A 20,051-nucleotide genomic window follows, 5' to 3' on the forward strand; every position below is an offset into this window, starting at 1 on the left:
CATTACTGGTACTATCTACATTTTGAGCATCATTCTCACTAGCACCCACATTCTCACCCTTTCTAAATTTACTTGCAAATTTTGCATTATCAAGGGCATCAAGTATATCTAAGTGATGTTCAATATAGATATGTACTATACTGCCATGATTCATCTGATTAAATATCTCAAAAACTTATTGGTCATCATATAAAAGTCTAAAGCTATTCTTGAAATCTTTTCCTAATACCCCATAGTGCACTTTTTCTACATTACTACAATCCAACTTATTTAATTTATCAATAATACCAATATATGATACTTTATCTACATCAATATCCTTTACCTCTATCATTGACCCACCAACATAATTAAATGTAGAATGGTTGACAAATGAGCCACCATGATGAATAACAACTGTAATAACTGTATCCATGCCACAAAAGAATAAAAATTTCATGTAAATATAAGACACTAATTTATTTCATGTAAATAATCCAATGTAGATATTAGAGGTCTGCTGAAATATTATATAATGGGGCTTTTGCATGCGAAAACAAACATCAGGATTCATGTAGCAGACCAGAAACATACATGTGGGGTCCTATAGCAGATTGAAAACAGACATTATGGATCCTCTAGCATGTGAAAGCAGACATTATGCTTCCCAAAGTAGAGACTAGGGGACCACAATTACGACTTAGGAAAAAAAATAAAAGATAAACATATCATACGAAAATCTTATAGAACAAATAAAATATAAATCCACAAATGTAAAGATTGAAGAAAAAATTATAAAGCCCCCTAACCATAAACCCTTTTTATAAAAAATTCGTACCTCTCAAATTGCAGTAGAACTTTCGATTTAGCTATCCCGACAACCCTTTTCTTTACAGTGATGGTGGTATTCCAAAGGAGACCAAGAAGATGGCTGATTTAGCCAACCAAGTTGCTGGATGAAGACGCAGTCAGTACTGGAGAAGAATACTTGGGATGGAAGGAAGAAGAATAGCCATCCGAAGTTTTTCTCTGCTGTCCGAAGTTTTCAATTGAAAAAAATTATTAAATTACCACGTATGACTGTTTAGTGGGTCACATGCAGTCACATGATGGTCATGGACAAATAGTGTTGAGTTTCGTCGGTGCGTGTTCTTGATTTTAATCAATTTTATCATGTTATTAATCAAATTATCAATGACAAAACTTAGATCACTCGATTGCTAGTGCCCTTAAACTTCATTATATAAAAATATATTTTTTTCTTTTAAAAATAAATTCATCACTTTAGCGGGCATCTCTCATTAGGAAGTTAATGTGTGACAGAGTACATTTCCCAGACTCAAAAGTCATTCCTTCTAATCCACAGCAGCTTAATCTCAAATATTCCTCCAAGATCAGGAAGGAGGAGTGAAAATTCTGAACTTTTGATCACAAGTGTTGCTTCCTTTCAGCATTACAGTGTCTTTCAATTCATTCGACCATCTACAACCATTTCAATCAATGGTCTCAAAAGAAATCCATTTTGGTTTGAGAATCATACTTGATTCTCCAACGAACCCCATTTTTTCGGTGCTTGTGGATGAATCTCTTGAGAGAGTTGATCTTTCAGAGCTGGCCCCGGCCATGCTTGATGTTGGATATATACATCAAGTTAGGGATGGTCCCAATCTCTAATGTACCAAGGACTACAGTACACCATTAGGACCATTTACATGCACATTGCTGATATGAGTTCTCACAAATACAGACTGGATTGAAGGGTGTCTACAAAATTACCTTAAATTAGTTCCGGAGACCTGCCTCTCCTTATTCTTGATCATATAATTATCGGTCTATTTTGTTACACATATATTGTTGATAAAGTTTGTTTTGGATGGTTCAACCAGATACTCAACATTGACATTGTTTGCATTCAGCTTGTAACGCTTGTGCACGTCTCCGCGGTTCACATGACATTGGCCAAAAAAAGCCTGCCATGCCATTTGCCTCACATGACATGCCATAAGATATCCCACTTTTGAGAAATCTCTCAACTTTCTAAATCAGGTTATATAGGAGGATTCCACTGCTATGCGGGTTGATAGCCTCTCTTGCTTTCTCTTGTTGAAGTTCCCAAGGGACGCAATTGATGAAGAGAAAGGAAAAACGATGAAATAAAAGCTAGAAAGCAGAAAAGGCTTGTAGGCCTCTCAGAGGCACTTGACAGCCATGGAAACCAATACAACTACATGGGAAACTTTTTTTTTCCACTCCTTGGGTGCCCCTAGTAGCCACCTTTGCTTTTCGGCTCCCAAGGGAAGCTTCCCCTTCACTAACACCACTTGCCAAAAACAAATAAATTAAAAATAAAAAAAAAAAAAAAAAGTTACCTTCTACTCTGTCCATCCAAGGAGAAATTATTGCCTGGACCGCCCTCAGGTAGACCAGCGCACATCTCAGAGACGTGTACGGTAGATACCGCGCAATCAAAACATTGTGAAATTTAAGGATGAATGTGGCGTGTTAATAATCATCGGATTTGGATGGTCTACCTGCAAGAAAATTGGATATAGATAGAGGAGAAAATAACAATGTAGAAAACAAGACAGGGATTTTGTACAATGACACTGTACAAGAACTTTAAAAAGGGATGTAGTGCAGCTTGGTAGCGCGTTTGTTTTGGGTACAAAATGTCACGGGTTCAAATCCTGTCATCCCTACCTATTACTTCTCTTATGGGCAGTAACGAGGGATTAATTAAGATCGATTGAAATTGGACATAATCTTTCATTTTTGCTTGCTATACGTATGCAAGATATGTTTGGGGGTAAAAAAACCTTTTCTTTACACTACAGTCGTATCTCCTGTAATAAGAAAGCGCTCTTAGTTCAGTTCGGTAGAACGCGGGTCTCCAAAACCCGATGTCGTAGGTTCAAATCCTGCAGAGCGTGATTCCATTTATCTTATGTCGAATCACAATAAAAAAACTTTTCCAGGCAATAAATTTTCCCATACTTCAATGGATGCAATGATCTTCCCCTTTTTTTTTTTTTTTTCTTTTTTCAAATACTAATGTCCGAGCTTGTCCAAGAAATTTTTTTATTATTTATTTTTAATCTCCTCCTCTAACTTATTTTTAAAACTACCGTCTATGCATAAAATCACCACTTTCAGTGATGATTTCACAGCCAGCTCAGCCCACCTCAAGCCCAGCTGGGCACATAAAGTGGACAAAATTGAAACCGCCATTTGGACATGCGAATTCACTGAAATTGCTATTTAAGCCCGTGATTTCACTGAAATCGATGGCCCAACTGGCAATGTCAGTGAAATCGTAGCTTCGGTCCATGAGTTCATGCCCAGCCCCCATTTCCCTTTTCTCCTTCGTGATTTCACGTGCTGGATGCACATCGAGGGGCTGCGAGGGCAGCACGGATAGCCGACAAGCGGTGTGGGTGGCCAAGGGGCTTTGCGGGGGGCTGTGGAGGGTGGGGTGCGGGGGATCGAGGGGATGGGTGAGGGCAGCGATGCAGGCGGGTGAGCACAGCGATGGAGGCGGCTGCAAAGGATGTAGGGTGCGGGTTCACTGAGGGGCCAAGGGGTGGTACAGAGGGTGGCACAGACGGTCGGGGGGCCGGAGGGTGGTGCCGGAGAGACGACAGGCAGGGTGCTGCAGGGGGTAGGGTGCGCGAAGCAGGGGGTGTGACTTGCGGAGAAAAGAAAAAAATAATAAAAATAATAATATTAAATAATATTAAATATTAAATAATAATAATAATAATAAATTATTAAAAAATATTTAAAAATACAAAATTTTTTGTAATAAAAATAGATTTTTAAAATAATGATAAAATATTATTTTTAAAAAATAATAAAATTTTATTTTTAAAATTATCTAACCAAAAGAGAAATTAAAACACTAATTAAAGATCCATTCTCGGCCAACCCCCCTCCGGTGCCACCCGCAGGAGTGACTTTTTATTTAGGTAAGATATTGAAAGCTGCTAGTTAATTTATATATTTAATTTATATTTTGATATTTTATTATAATCATTAACATATGAATTAAAATAATAAAATTATGTATATTCCATTTTTCATAACAAAGTGATATAAATATAAATTTTCATTCAAAAAAATATAATCATAATAATAAGTATTAAAAAATAATAAAAATAATAATAAATTATTAAAAATATTTAAAAATAAAAAATTTTATGTAATAAAAAATAAATTTTTAAAATAATAATAAAATATTATTTTTATCAGTGGCACGCCGGCGGTCCCTCTCCACCCCCGTTGATAATGGATGTTGTTACCATTGGTGAGAAGTTGATGCCACATAGGAGAGATATAAGTACACCAGACATCTCAATCCATGATGAGTCTTCTTCTGCAGCTACAATATAAATCAGAAAGTTGACTCGAAATCGTAGTTGCCACTGCAAGATATTTTATTATTAATCAAATAATAATATTATACTATTAAGTAAATAATAATATTTTATTATTAATCAAGTAATAATATTTTATTATTATTGATTTATTTTTTTACAATATTTTTCTCTTTTAATTTATATTTATTGATTTTTAGTGAAAAATATATTTTAAAATAATATTATTAATCAAATAATAATAATAATAATTTATTATTAATCATAATAATATTATTATATTAAAATAATTAAAATAATAAAAAATAAAAATAAGCATTAAAAATAATAATAATAAATTATTAAAAAATTTTAAAATAGAAGGATATTTTAATAAAAATATATTTTTAAAATAATGATAAAAATTTAAATAATAATTTTAAAAGATAATTTTAAAAAATATGTGAAAGGAAGGAAAAATGAAGATTTTTAAAAAATAATAAAGTTTTATTTTTAAATTGTCTAACCAAAAGAGTGCAAGAGGAGAAGGAAAAAAAAATTAAGTATTATTTTAAAAATAAATTATTTTAAAAAATAATTGTTAAAAAATTATTTTAAAAATTATTTTTAAGAATAATTTTTTAAAGAATAATTTTTTAAAATTAATAATTTATTATTATTTTAAAAATCTATTTTGAAATAAAAGAGAAGGAAAAAAAGTAGATTTTTAAAATAATAATAAAATATTACTTTTAAAAATAATATTGAAAAATGCTTAAAAAATAAGAAATAATAAAATAATAATAAAATAAAATATTTAAAAATATTTAAAAATAAATTATTTTATGTAATGAAAAAAATTAAGTTTTTAAAATAATGATAAAATAAATTTTAAAAATAATTATTCATTTTTAAAATAAATTAATATTTTATCATCATCATCATCATCATCATCATATCATTATTTTTATTTTTTCTCCTCGTTTCCCCTCCCTTCCTCCCAACAACACCCCCCCCCCCCCCCCCCCCCCAACACACAACAAAAGAAACCGGCGGTGGGTTCTCCATCGGCCCTCCGTTTACCCAAAAAAAAAAAAAAAAAAACACCTTGGTGCCATCGTTTGAAAAATAAGATGGAAAGGGGGGACTTTTAAAAATAAAAAATAAATAAATAATAATAAAAAAAACTGCGTGCAACTGGACTGTTCTACGTAACGCAGGACAAACAAAACCTATAAATTAACCAAGCTTCAAAGTTGGCGACGACATTTCTTACCAAAAAAAATAAAAAGGTTGGTGACGATATGACAGATGGAAAGCTTACATTAATCATCAAATGGCCACGCGCCTCTGGCAGCTAGCGTAACATACATTGCATCAAAAAAAAGAAGTCATAAAATTGTGACAAAAGGACACACGAAGTGCTTTCATTCTAGTTCCGGTGGCTAAACTCCTATTGTACTGCTTATTGTAGGAAGTACAACTACAAGGAGATGATGTGTGTGGGGACGCTGGTCACCACTACGAGCTGCTCCAAAGGAGCCAAGATACATGCATTCATGATACCTATCGAGGATGATTTAATTTTGAAATTATTAACATAAGCATGAATGCTAATAGATCGAGCTATTTGTCTGCTACTAAGCAAACACAACTTCATTAATTACCAGGAAAACGAACATGGCTTCATTTTCTGACAACAGTAACAACAAACAATGGTAAGAAAAAAAAAAAGACAGATTTTAAGTCGATGTGAGGCTAGTTGTCTAAATGAGTCAAATCCTACGTCCACCCCCAACAAAAAAAAAAAAAAAATCCAAATTCATGCAACCTCTAGCTCGCCAAAAAAAAAAAAAAAAAAAAACATCAGAGACTCAATATATTGCTTACTGTTGAGTTTGCTTTGAGATTAATCATCTTTATAGTTTTAATGATATAAAGTTCTATTCAGCTCTACTCACATGGAGTACCGAAAATCATGGGGAAGAAGAGGGATTTTTCCACTTTACCTGGGAGAATATGGAAGGGAGTCCTTACGATGATAAATGATGTGATGCGTGGTTAGATAAATTTATAACTGGCATAATAGAATCGGTTTCAAATTTATAGTGATTCTAGATTTTGATTCATTTTCTGAATGGTTTCGATTAAGATTGCATCCAAATTTTATATTTGATTTGAAAGAGGGTTTGAAATATGGCCAACGAATTGAGTATGGATTTTCGAAATAAGCTAGGTCAAATTTAACCTAGCCAGTTTGGTTCAATTTTGCCAACTCCGTACCATAGCTAGATAGATAATGAATCTTAATTTTTAGACATTAAATTTATAAGGCAATCTTTACATCAGGTTCTGGCTAGTTTGGTTCAACGTGGACGGTAATTTGAGGAATATGACGGAGGAAGAGATACTTCTGAAAATAAAAAAATAATAATAATAATAATAATAATCTGCATGCAACTGGACTGTAACGCAGGACAAACAAAACCTGTAAATTAACCGAGCTTCAAAGTTGGTGGCGACATTTCTTACCAAAAAAAAAAAAAAAGTTGGTCACGATATGACGGATGGAAAGCTTACATTAATCAACAAATGGCCACACGCCTCTGGCAGCTAGTATTACATACATTTCATCAAAAATAAAATCATAAAATTGTGACAAAAAGGACACATGCAGTGCTTTCATTCAAGTTCCGGTGGCTAAACTGCTGCTGGACTGCTTGTTGTAGGAAGTACAAGGAAATGATGTGTGTGGGGACGCTGGTCACCAGTACGAGAGCTGCTCCAAAGGAGCCAAGATGCATGCATTCATGATACCTATCGAGGACTATTTAATTTTGAAATTATTAACGTTAGCATGAATGCTGATAGATCAAGCTATTTGTCTGCGTACTAAGCAAACACAACTTCATTAATTACCAGGAAAACGAGCATGGCTTCATTTTCTAACAACAGTAACAACGAACAACACCGAGGGAAAAAAAAAAAAATTTAGGTTGCATTCGGTTCAATCAGATAATTTTAAAAAATAATATAAATTATTATTATTATATTATTAATAATATTATTACTGTATTTGATATATATAGATAATATTACAATAAAATTATTGAAAATTTTGGTAGACATATTTGATATAACAGTCAATTACTGATAATATGAAATTAAATTCTCAAAATATCTCTAATAATTTCGTCCAACGTACTTCTTATTTCTTGAAGAGAAATAACGAAATTGATATAGGTATAGTAGTAGTGCGAAAAAATAGCAGATCGAGAGATGTGGAGAACCACGGATACTGAGAGGTTGGAGAGGAGACAGGTGCGTGTGGAGCCATGGAGATGTGGGGATGGACGTGCAGGAGCCACGGAGGGATGGTGGAGGACAAAGACGAGAGAGCTGCAGATAAGTAAAGGAAGATGGAGGAGCCACAGGCCAGGAGCGCACGTGCAGGGAGGTGGGGGGGACGAGGATGGAGGGTTGGACAATGAGTTTTGTGTGATTTTTTTGAGAAATAATTTTATTTAAAATTTTTATTATAATATTATCAAAAAAATAATAATCTGAATAACTATCTTTCTCAAGTCAATATAGATTACCATCCAAAAAGTATATCAAATACAGTAATTCAAATTATCATATTAAATTGTTAGCAATCTAAATAGATTGTCAGCTATTAAATGCAACCTTAAGTCGATGTGAGGCTAGTTATCTAAATGAGTCAAATATATCTATGTAAAAAAAAAAAAATCCAAATCCACGCAACCTTTAACCCTCAAAAAAAAAAAAAAAAAAAAAAAAAAAAAAAAAAAAAAAAAAGGTAGAACATCAGGCTCAGTATATTGCTTACTGTTGAGTTTGTTTTGAGCTTGATCATCCTTACAATTTTAAAGACACAAAGCTCTGTTCAGCTCTCCTCACATGGAGTGCCAAAAATGATGGGGAAGGAGGAGGATTTTTTCACTTTACATGAGAGAATATGGAAGGGAGTCCTTACAATTCCTTATTAAATGATGATAAATGGCATGACACATGGTTGGATAAATTTATGACTGGCATAATCGAATTGGTTTCAAATTCATAGTGATTCTAGATTTTGATTCATTTTCTAAATGGCTCTGATTAAGGTTGCACCCAAATTTTATATTTGATTTGCAAGCGGGTTTGAAATATGGCCAACAAATTGAGTATGGACTTTCAAAATGAGCTAGGTCAAATCTAACCTAGCTAATTTGGTTCAATTTTGCCAACTCCATACCTCTAGCTAGATGGACAATGAATCTTAATTCTTGGACATTAAATTTGTAAGACAATCTTTATATCAGGTTCTAGTTTGGATAAGCATACCACATCCACCCACACACTTGCTTTTCATATCTTTTAAATCTAACATCATCTTTGGAATTTTTATATTAAATATAGGGTTAACATCTTGTCCTCTCAAACTTATGTCTCACTTCAAACATTACTTGGATGGTAATTAACTCGGGAAAGGAAGCCAAGAGAACCAAACCATCACGAGGCATGCACTAATAGTCTAAGGATACAAGCACTCATAGTTTATCAAATTGGAGAGCAAGCTTTAGTCAAACAATTCTATCAAGTTTTCCTCTAGAATACGTCATCTTTCCAATAAGCATGAGCAATTCATCACAATCTAATAATATTGATATAGCTTCATAGCTTATGATGGTAAGAAAGGAAATTACTTCGGAGCTCTCATTATACGCACATAAAAAGTTACATCAAATCCAAAATTGCTGATTTGGCAATTATTATCAACAAACTTGTTTAATAACAAATTTGCAAGTTGCATCAATCTTCCATTCCTACATGGCAAGGGAATGATTCGTGCACTCGTAACAAAAGCCTGGTAGAATTACTTGATAAGAAATGCAATGGGAGAATCCAATGCTAAGCTTGCCAATGGTTTTCTTTCAACTGTTCATAACCTTAATAGTGTAAAATTCTGACCATCACATTACATATATAACACAATTATGATTGGTTGCATATCTCTAGATTCACCACTGATCGTTGATTTTAAATGAAAAAGAGAGCTCTGCAAAGATTTTTTTTTTTTTCTTCGGCAATTAAAATTCTTCCATGTAATTAGAAATTCCCATGAATGATAACCCCTGTTTAGTTTGATGATTTTTCTTCTATAATCAAATAAATGATGCTGGGGAACCGGTTTAACTAAAGCGACGAGTAAGGAACAAGTTATCGTCATCCGAGGGGCACGTGCTAGTTTCTCCTTGCCTTTAAAAGCGGTTAGCCTACCGCTACGCCAAACGCACAAGAGTCGGTCTCAGCGGCCACACACACACACAGAGAGAGAGAGAGAGAGAGAGAATGGAAGGGTTGAGAGGTCCCTTCGATTACTCTGAAGAGCCCCCTCGCCACCCATGCCTCAGAATCAATGCCAAGGTGAGTCTTTAATCATGAGCTCTCTCTCTCTTCACTTTTTTAACTTCTGGTGATTTATAAGACTTTTTTGAAGTGTATTTGTTGGATTAAATCTTCTTAAGGGAGGAGCACGCAAGCGATTTATAAGATTTTGAAAGATTCCAATTGTTTTTTAAAACAATGAGGTATTTTAGAAGTGGTAGTTGATTACGATAACAAAATTATCAGCTGAATGAACTATAAGATTGCACTCTTTTATTTACAGATAGATATCTCTCTCCTTTCTCAAATAGTGAGATGAACTTAGACTATTAACAAATGTCACCTTAGGTGGATATGTTTGATTTCCAGGGTGTTATGGATTTTATGGTTCAAGAAGATGGCTTCTATAGGAATATCATTGCAAAGCTAACAAGAAAAATAACCAATGCTAAATTAAACAAACAACCCTCAAGAACACTTGATGTTTTGGTAAAGCTAACAATAGATTATGAGCAGTGCTAAATTAATGAATAGCTTTCACAAACATCATTGAACAGGATTTAGGCCCCACTTTGGATTTCTACCTTTCTATGGATTGTTTGTGAGAGTTAAATTATATATCTTCCTTAAATTATATATGTGCATGTAATGCAAGCTAGATATTTTCTCAAGGTATCTTATAGCATGATACTAATCAGACCATTCGATGATCTGATGATTGTGTTTAGTTTTGGGCCGAGAAGCAGCCAATTTGAGGCTTGTTGCTGGAGGAAAGATAGGACATGGCATTAAGCTGGATGATGACTAAAAAATTTTGTCCATGTAGCTATGGTTGTAAAAAGTGAGCTAAAAGGTGGTTGTAAAGAGCCATAGGGTTCAAAAGATCCAGTTCATGGTGTTGTTGGGATTGACTCGTCTTTGTGGAATGGTTTATGATTACAATGACCAAGCAATCAAGTCCAACTCATTGGCATACCTGTTCTGACATTGATTGTCTTTCTTCATTGCATAACTGAGAGTCAGATCAGTTGTAGCTTGAGTAAATTGACTCAACTGTGAAATCTAAGTTGGCATTTAAAAATCAAGTTGTTTTTTTCTTCTTAAAAAACAACCATAAGCTTTTACATCATGTAAGAAGATAAGACAGTCGAAAAAGAGAGCAAAATGATAAGAAACAAAATGATATTATTGCAGAATTGGATGTTTTGAGAAGCTCATATCAAGTTGTGTTAATTTGGAGTCAAAACTTCTATCTCGATCAAAGCCTATCTTCTACTTGTACCTTCATCTCTAGCTAAAAACAAGTTTCTCAAATAGATCAAACCTAATGCTTGCAAAATCATGATACTGCGAAATGGTTGTCTAAAAAGAAGATCGACCTCTTCGAAATCCATCACTCTTACCTTAAATAACGAGGGATGATAATGCCTGAGCTAAAGTTCGATCATAGATAAAACTTCGTTTTATTCATAAGTCCATTACATATTCTTTGGTTGGTCTTAACTTGAGTTGCATTTCTCAAGTTGTATTAGTAGCCTATTATAAACATGCAAGTTATATACAAGTTGCTGACTTTCTATAAATACTTAATATTAATTCAAGCTATTTTAAATCTAGCTCAAATACAATGTAAATTGGGTATATTTGGCTCAATCCAGTATTAGTCATTAAATTTTTAGTTGGTCCAGATCCACCACTAAGCTAGTGAGCCAATCCAACCACGAGCAGACATATCTAAATTACTCTTTATTCCTTTGGTTTCTTTTTTGTTTATATTTGTGCGTGTTAGTTCGTTGTTGGATCGATCCACTACTAGGTGGTGGATCTGTCTCGCCTCTGGGCGTGCTACAGGGGAACCTTTTGTTACCATGGTTGGGGTCCGCAGCAGCACACTCATCCAACACAACTCAGTGCCAAAGAGAATAACGCCCCTGTCGCCATCCTTCCATCGCCGCCGGCGAATCAACGGCCATCCACCATTACTTCCTCGATCTATCACCAATTCAGGGTTAGGGTTTCGGATGAGGCCAAGAAATGAGGGCCATTTTCTCCTACCTTAATTTATTAGGGTTTTCAATTGTGGATATACCTAGAACCAATCTTTGATCCGATTGATTCCAAAGTTTGGATCTTTTATTGTTGATCTTCTATTCTCCGTTTATAATACAGGAGCCCTTCAATGCCGAGCCACCGCGCGCTACTCTCATCTCCTCATACGTCACCCCTGTCGACTTCTTCCTCAAGAGAAATCATGGGCCGATTCCAGTGGTTGACGACATCAACAGGTCATAATTTCGTCCCATTTCATTCTTAAACTCTAGTCAAAATCGAATTTTTAATCCTAAAAACCTTAGAATTTGGGTCTATTTGTTGGAGCAGTTGCTACAATCAAATTTTTATCATAAAAGGCTAACAACTTTCGTCTATTTGTTGCAGTTACTATGTTTCCATCGGTGGTCTTGTGGAAAAGCCGATGCAGATGTCGCTGGCTGATATCAAGTTAGTAATAGATGAGTTGAGTTTACAGGAAGTTTTGTTGCTTCTTGTTTGAAGAAATAATTAAATTTATTGCATGTAATTTGTAGGAAACTACCGAAGTACGATGTGACTGCCACTTTGCAGGTACCATGTTTTGGTGGCGAGAATTCGGTTTACTTGTATGTAAATTTGGACGGGTTAGTGCTCTAACGGATTTCAATGAGTCCAGTGTGCAGGTAATAGGAGGACAGCAATGAGTAAAACAAGGACTGTGCGGGGCGTTGGTTGGGACGTCTGTGCTCTTGGGAATGGTTTGTATACTTTAATGAGTTCTGTGTTCTGGTTTAAATTATTGAAACATGTCTTTCATGCAAACTAATTGCTACTTAAATACTGATTTACGTGAAAGCATGGACCTTGTTGAGGAATAAAGTGCAGTCTCTTTTAAATCTTATCAACTTTTGCTGGCTCAGCTAGAAATGCATCTAAATTTGATGTAATGAATTCAACTATACTAGAAGCTAGTGTTGTTATTAAGGTTTCTTCTTATTTATGAAATAAAACCAGTCTATTAGAAAAAGTTGACATAGGGCATCATGTTACCAAGATACCTCATCTCTATTTCTTAGAACATTTCCCTTTGGTAAACATGCCTTTTCGCTTTAGTCTCTAGTCATGTACATTTTCTCTAATCTCATTAGTCAGTAATATATCAACGAAAGGTTCTGAATGTTAATAATTTGACCCAAAGTAAGTAGGTTAAATGTAGCATGTAAACCAAGTCCATGATGGGGCATGCAGAGAGTGCTGAAAGTAGGATTTGGTCATGATTTGACTTAAAAAAAAAAAAACAAGGACAAAAATTTGGTCAAAAGATGCATGTGAAGCAAGTCCATGAGTAAAGGAATTCAGGATATTATAATAGCTAAGGTTGTGTACAGATGCCCTGCTACCATGTTTATGTGGTATTCTACATTTCAATTGGAATTGGAACATGAAACATTGCATTTGACTGCAGTGGCAGAAAAGGGAGATATTGGGGGGACTGGAGAGGTCATGAATACAACTCCAACTTAAAAATCTTGTAGTATCTGCTCTAAGGTGCCACTCCAATTGTCTACCCTAATCCTGGTCAATTATAGACCAAAAAACAATATTCAAGTAACTTGAAAATGTTTTTATTTTTTTAACAAAAAAAAACTTTTTTGATATTTCTTGAATACCAGACTCATTCGGCTTGGCTTCTGCTTATCAACTAATTCAAATTGTGGTTTTGTTTAATATTTTTTAACAAAATCTTTATTACCTGTTCAGCAATCTGGGGAGGAGCCAAGTTATCAGATGTCCTTGAGCTCGTGGTGTATTAAAACACACTGCCATCACATCATTGGGAGGAAAGCATGTTGAATTCATTAGTGTTGACAAGTGTCCGGTAAGTTTGCAATTTCTGTTTCCAATAGAGCTGATATTATATGAAGAGTTCAGATTTTGATGCATAGATGTTCTGTTTCTTTCCTTTTCCCTTTTCTTTTTGTTTGTTTGTTTGGTTGTGTGCATATGTGTTTGTCTAGTGTGCATGGAAGTGTTCTTCTCATTAATTCTCTATCTACAATCATCAGGAGGAAAATGGCGGCCCTTATAAGGCATCAATACCCTTGGTTCAGGCAACAAATCCTGCGGCAGATGTCTTACTTGCATATGAAATGAATGGAGAGGTAACCAGAATAAGGCTTGGCACTGGCCTCAAATGAGTTCTGTAAACTGTTGCAACTTGCAATTTTGCACATCAAGATGCAATTTGGTTTGTTTCTGAAGCACATTTCATTTGTTTGTATCCTTTGGATAGGTTTGATTTGGAAATTACATGCCTGTTTTAAAAAAAATAAAAAAAAAAATAAAAAAAATAAAAAACAAAGAAAGAAGGTTACATTGTTTGGTATGCCAAACTGACAGTACTTATTTTTGCTTTGGGCATCTGCAATATAATTACATGCAACTCATAAAGTAGTTCATTATGCTAAACCTGTATAATGGTGGACAATGTAACTTACAAAGCAGATGGTTTTATTTTTAAGAAAAAATTGGAAAATTAATTACAAAAATTAAACATAATTTTCTTAACTCTTGGGTATTGATGCCGTTAAAGAAACTTTTATTTTCACTGTTCAGGATCTTCCTCTATAAGTTGCTTTTCTGATGCTCTCTGACAATTGTTTTTGCAAGTTATTGAACAATTTTAAACCTCAGTGGAACTGTAAGCTCTTTTTCCCCCCCAATATATATAGAATGGTAATTCTAATCAAAGGCAGCTGTGGTGCCTCCATGTTAAGGTACTCGAACGTGACCATGGATATCCTCTACGTGTGATTGTTCCTGGTGTTATTGGTGCACGCTCTGTTAAATGGTTGGATCGCATCAACATAATTGAGGAAGAATGCCAGGTTAGCAAATCTCTGGATTCATTCATAATTTTGTCCACTTCACCCAATGACTAATCATCTATTCCTGAATAAAGGGATTCTTTATGCAAAAGGACTACAAAATGTTTCCACCTACTGTTGATTGGGATAATATTGATTGGTCAACCAGGAAGCCACAAATGGATTTTCCTGTGCAGGTATCTTTACTGTTGTTATGGATGTAAGTTACAGTTTTGATCAATAGTTCCTTTATGGTTTATGTTTATGTAAATTTGTACTATAGCATCTGAAAGATGTGGACTACATAGACATATTACACAATTTATTCTTATTATATACATACATTAGCAAGGTTTTACAACCTAGCAGGACCAGGGGTGTCCCAACCATCCCATTCCATTCTTATGAGAAAACAGGACTAGGACGAGGTTGGGACTCCAAAACTCATCCATATAGGGAGAGAAAAAAAGGAAAGAAAGAAAAGAAGATAAAAGGTCAAAAGTGAAAGAAGAAGAAGAAAATAAAAGAAATGGAGGAAGAAGGAAAGAAAGGAAGGAAAGAAGGAAAAATGAAAGAGAAAGAAGAAAAAGGAAAAAAAGAAAGAAAGGGATAAGAAAAAGAAAAAGGAAAAGAAAGAAAGAAAGGTAGACAAAAGAGAAAGAAAAGAAGGAAGAAAAAAAAGAAAGAAAGAAAGAAAAGAAGGGGAGAAAATAGAGGATATCTACCGAGATGCATGATCGGACCAGCTATTAGATGGGATAGTGGGATGTCCTATTTCCTAGAGATACTGGGATGCCTCCATCTCACGAGATTTAAAACCTTGTATATTAAAAGCATGTACGCATGCATACTAATCCTTTTTTGTTATTTGAGTGTTAGCTGGATTCCGATTTAAGGTCACCCCATTTTGCCTATTGATGTGCTGGAGTTTAGCAAGAAACATCAAATGCCTCATTATGGACACAGATTGAAGCTATGTGCAAAACTTGTTCGATGAGAAGAATATATGTGCCGTGCAATGAACAATCTAAGTAATATCAACGGAATGTTTCTTAACTGATGGTAGTTTCCTTTTATGTTCTCTTTTTGATGAATTTAGGTGCCAAGGGAAACAAGCCTTTTTTTGCAAATCAGTCCTCTTCTCTAACCTCACATGCTTCTTGTTATAAAGGCAACATCAATATGACTTTAAATGCAGGAGCTGATTGCAAGTTCATTCTTTTAGGATTAGAAATGTAGAAAATGAGAAACCACTAGGAAAAACAAGGATCTCTCATTCTTTGAATTCTAATGAAGTAATTCAAGGTGCTAGATCCTTCTATTTTCAGGGATATGCAGCTCATGAATTTCATGGCGCCTATAGAGTCAAGTTTCTTTCTTTCTTTTCTAGAGTCATGTTATTATCATCGAAGATATACTTGTTAGCAAGGTTTGCCGTACCGGTTGGTGCCATGCCATACTGGGCATATCGTACCTTGTAGGTACTGAACTAGTATGTGGTACCATACCATACCAATACTTGGTACGTCAAACCTTACCATACCATACCATACGCGTACTGACATTGTAATAGGATGGTATTAGTGTAGGGTCCAGTACCAAAATTGTGAGCCTTGCTTGTTAGATTATAGTTCATGGTGAGGCATTATATGACCCTCTAATTTAGATGAAGCAAGATTTCTTATCGATGGGATGGTTCAATTTGATGACATTGTAGGTTGTCTTAGTTCTTGAGTCTCAGTTCTTTTTAGAGGAGCAAAGAACTGAGGTAGCTTTAAGCATATAAATGCTTAAGATCTAGAGGGCATCACTCTAAACATCATCAATTGATCCAGAGCATGTGGGTGTGGTTAATGAAGGTTGATCAAAGTAATGAAAGGAGCTGAAAGTTTTCAAGATACCTCCAAGATGGAAGACCGCATAATCCTGATTGCCCTAACATTATCATTTCAGGTGGTGTTTCCAGGAAAATCATATCCCTGGCTTCTTCTTTTTTTTTTTTTTTTGCAGTATCTATTTGGAGTCTTAATGCAAAAGAGAGTGGAGACACACCCCTGAAGTGCTGAAGCAGCAGATTGGTACCAGGAGTATTTGAGTTATATAATTAAATTAATAAAATCATTCTTCTTCAATACTGAATAAGGTTGCCTACAGCAAAGTCATCTGTGCCTTATCAATAGGGTCATGATGAGTTCAATGGCTATCAACAAATTTAAAATATAACTCTTCAGAAAATACCTACCCAAGACTGAAGGGTTGAGCTTTTCTTTTTTCAGAATAAAAAATAATAATAGAAAACTACGGATAAGCTACTATAGATGAGTTAAGTTCGTCGATCAACTTGATACCAAATTGAAAATCTGACAACATATTTTTACTCAAATAATTGCGGAGCTCTAGAATTAGCTATTATTACGTCCTCCCAGTGGATGAAAACATGTGTGTTTTGCTTTATCACATATTGATCATGTAATATTCTTGAGAATTGTTCATTTAATTTCTTTTCTCCAAAAATTTTTGTGCTCTGGCAGTGTGCTATTTGTTCATTGGAAGATGTTGACATAGTTAAGCGAGGAGAGGTTGGTAAAACTTCACCAGCTGTATCTGCTCATGTTTTAGCAAGCAAGATGAGATTAACCTTGATGATTGTTGTTTAATCTGTCTATGTAATCCAGGTCACTCTTGGTGGATATGCTTTGTCTGGAGGGGGGCGTGGCATTGAGAGAGTGGACATATCTGTTGATGGAGGCAAGACCTGGGTGGAAGCTTTTAGATATCAGAAGAGCAATGTTCCATATATATCCACTGATATAAGCAGTGATAAATGGGCTTGGGTTTTCTTCAAGGCTGTTGTTGACATACCAGGAGATGCTGAGATTATTGCTAAAGCGGTATGCAGTTCCTGCCATCTTCTTGGTAGCATGGACTTACTAAATTTGGAGATTATCTTTTCTGGCATGGTCTTGATTATATGTTCTCCTGGTTGTAATGTAGTACAAGTCATATGTCGAAGTCCTTTCGAGGGTTGTTTATTCTGGTAGTACTTTCCGATTTCTGGTGGAAGTTGGTGAAAGACACTGCAGCATGATTTTAGGGCACTGAATCAAAAATTATCATTGGCTAATAATCTTTTTTGAACTCTTTCTGTTACATGACGGTATGCCAAATTAACATGCTAAAAAAACTTTTAATAGTTAAACTACGTGAATTGTGATATACGGACAATTCTCTCTTTTGGATGTGCACATTGAAATTTCTATATGTTTTGACACCTGCTGTCAGCATGGCTGCTTAAATACATCTCATTAACCCATCTAAGGCATCAAACCTATGCCATCTTTTGGTGTGAGACCAGACCAAACACGAGCAGGTGGGATAACATCAAAGGAGCACCGTGAATAGCACATTTCTTGTTACATAGCATTTTCTGTGTGTTTGTGTTGTCCATGGATATATGTACTTCGATACTTTATTCATTAGTTTTGCTGTCCAAGTTATTACACTTTGGATCCAACCAGCATCCACAAAGGGTATATGCTTAGTTTGTTTGGTGGGCTAGTGGTGTAGCATAGAAATGGTATTGGTATGTCACGTCTAATGAAAATACCAACAGGTTATGATTTGTAACATCTGTTCCAGAAGGTGTCTTGTGATGACCATAGCTGATACTGTCTTATGGATTGAATGATAATAACTCTGTCAGAAGGATCTACCCATGCAATTACTGATAAGCAAACATATTTAGCTTAGTTGGTAATTATCAGTTTCAGCCTTTCAGGCCATAGGTTTTTTTTTCTATTGTTGTTTCAGGAAAATCCCTATTAATTGATTTTCTTTTTTTGTATTTGATAAATGTTATTATCAGTAAGCCGAAGTTATGATGCTAGCCCAGTTTCTCCCTCTTATTTCATTTTAAAGCTAACATCATATTATCGGTGTATTGACTAATGTATGTTTTGAGAATTGCATTAATATGTACTGTTGGCTTTATTCTTGTTAAGTTTTGATGCAATTAAGCCCAGTACTTGTATTTCACTGCAAAAATATGTTATTATGTTTACAACAATGTATCCTTTATATCCTCAATGCTTCTGACCACATGAATGTACAGCTCCTGCTGTCATATTAATTGTTTATCGTGCATACTTATGGTTAACCATGTAGAACGGAGAATATGCTAATTTATCCATGATAGTAAATCTCTGCTTCATTATGTAGTACAACACTGATTTTTATGGATGATCCTCTCCTCCATAAAGCTGGTTTATTATATGTTTTAGAACATTAGTATAAATATTTTGGAATTGCTGCTTAGCAGTAACCTCTTTGATGGAAGTTTTTTTTCCAATGACCAAGTCATGCGAACCTCGACTTTTCTTTATCATTGCCCAGTAATACAAACCTTCAGATATCAGGAAAACATTGGCATAAATATCCTTCTGCTCATGCTAGATGATGCTGATATTCTTCATTTATCTCTGGTTAGGTTGATTCATCTGCAAATGTCCACCTGAAAAGGTAGAGCTCATATGGAACCTGAGAGGGATACTCAACACATCATGGCACTGTGTTTGTGTTCAAGCTGTCCCATGATTCACCATCTCCAGTTTATAAAGTCGACAAACCGGAGTGTCGAGGACAATTAACTAAGTGATTTTGTCTCCTATCAATCTTTTGTAATGTGATATAAGAACAAAGATGTCATGCTTGATGTACTTTTTAACTTGTATCAGGTCTTGTTCTGGAGAAGTAACCATATAAAATATGTTTACCACCACCATCTTAGATGTGTGGGTCTGTCTTCTGGGAGTTAAAGCCCTCTTGGCTTCAATTGTTCCTGGTTGACTTTATGAAAACTCTCATGGATCTCTTATTGCTCGACATAACTTCAATATTTTTCAAAATTGCTAATACAGTTTCACCCTAGAATTCTGATATTCTCCATCCTAGAGTACTAATCAGCTGGTTGGTTTTCTTCATTCATGTTAAAGATTATTATTCCCAGATTGGAAACAGATACTAAACGGCCTTAAGGAGGAAAAAACAGAGATTGGCTGCTGAGTGTTTATGGTAGAAAATATTGAAGTGGCCAGTGCTTCAAAGGAACCACGTTGGAAGAAGGCATAGTGAGTAGTTGTGTTAAGTTGAAATGCCTGTGTCAGATGGTAGGCCATTTCATTAACTGTGAAAAGAGTAGAGTGACAGCCGTCCGCCCTAAGGGCTTCTGGTTAGGTCTGTGAAGCATTTTGTTGAACCCTTTTGGCCTTTTCATAGGAACTAATTTCATTAAATATTATCTGATTTTTTTTTTATAAACTTATTTTATATTTATTCTTAAGATAAAAGTAATTTGGAGAAAATATATTATATTTTAACTATAAAAACAAAATATAACTGAAATAATTATTTTAAAGAATATAAACGGATGTGT

At 34.8% G+C, this 20,051-nt stretch overlaps 1 protein-coding gene and 1 non-coding gene across 2 annotated transcripts; both read left to right on the forward strand.

Moving 5' to 3' along the window:
* Positions 1-2,835: 2,835 nt before the first annotated feature.
* Positions 2,836-2,909, forward strand: TRNAW-CCA (transfer RNA tryptophan (anticodon CCA)). Its single transcript has one exon. It is a non-coding gene; the product is annotated as a tRNA-Trp (tRNA).
* Positions 2,910-9,629: 6,720 nt separating this feature from the next.
* Positions 9,630-19,400, forward strand: LOC105034206 (sulfite oxidase). Its single transcript, XM_010909260.2, is given in 14 exon segments — positions 9,630-9,761; positions 11,892-12,007; positions 12,159-12,221; positions 12,308-12,344; positions 12,430-12,511; positions 13,515-13,553; positions 13,556-13,632; positions 13,820-13,915; positions 14,531-14,641; positions 14,716-14,817; positions 17,152-17,199; positions 17,296-17,511; positions 19,107-19,125; positions 19,128-19,400. Coding segments are annotated over 14 exon segments (1,167 nt in total). The 5' UTR covers positions 9,630-9,686; the 3' UTR covers positions 19,214-19,400.
* The last annotated feature ends 651 nt before the right edge of the window (positions 19,401-20,051 follow it).

Source organism: Elaeis guineensis, chromosome 9, assembly GCF_000442705.2.
Source record: "Elaeis guineensis isolate ETL-2024a chromosome 9, EG11, whole genome shotgun sequence".
Lineage (NCBI taxonomy): Eukaryota > Viridiplantae > Streptophyta > Magnoliopsida > Arecales > Arecaceae > Elaeis > Elaeis guineensis.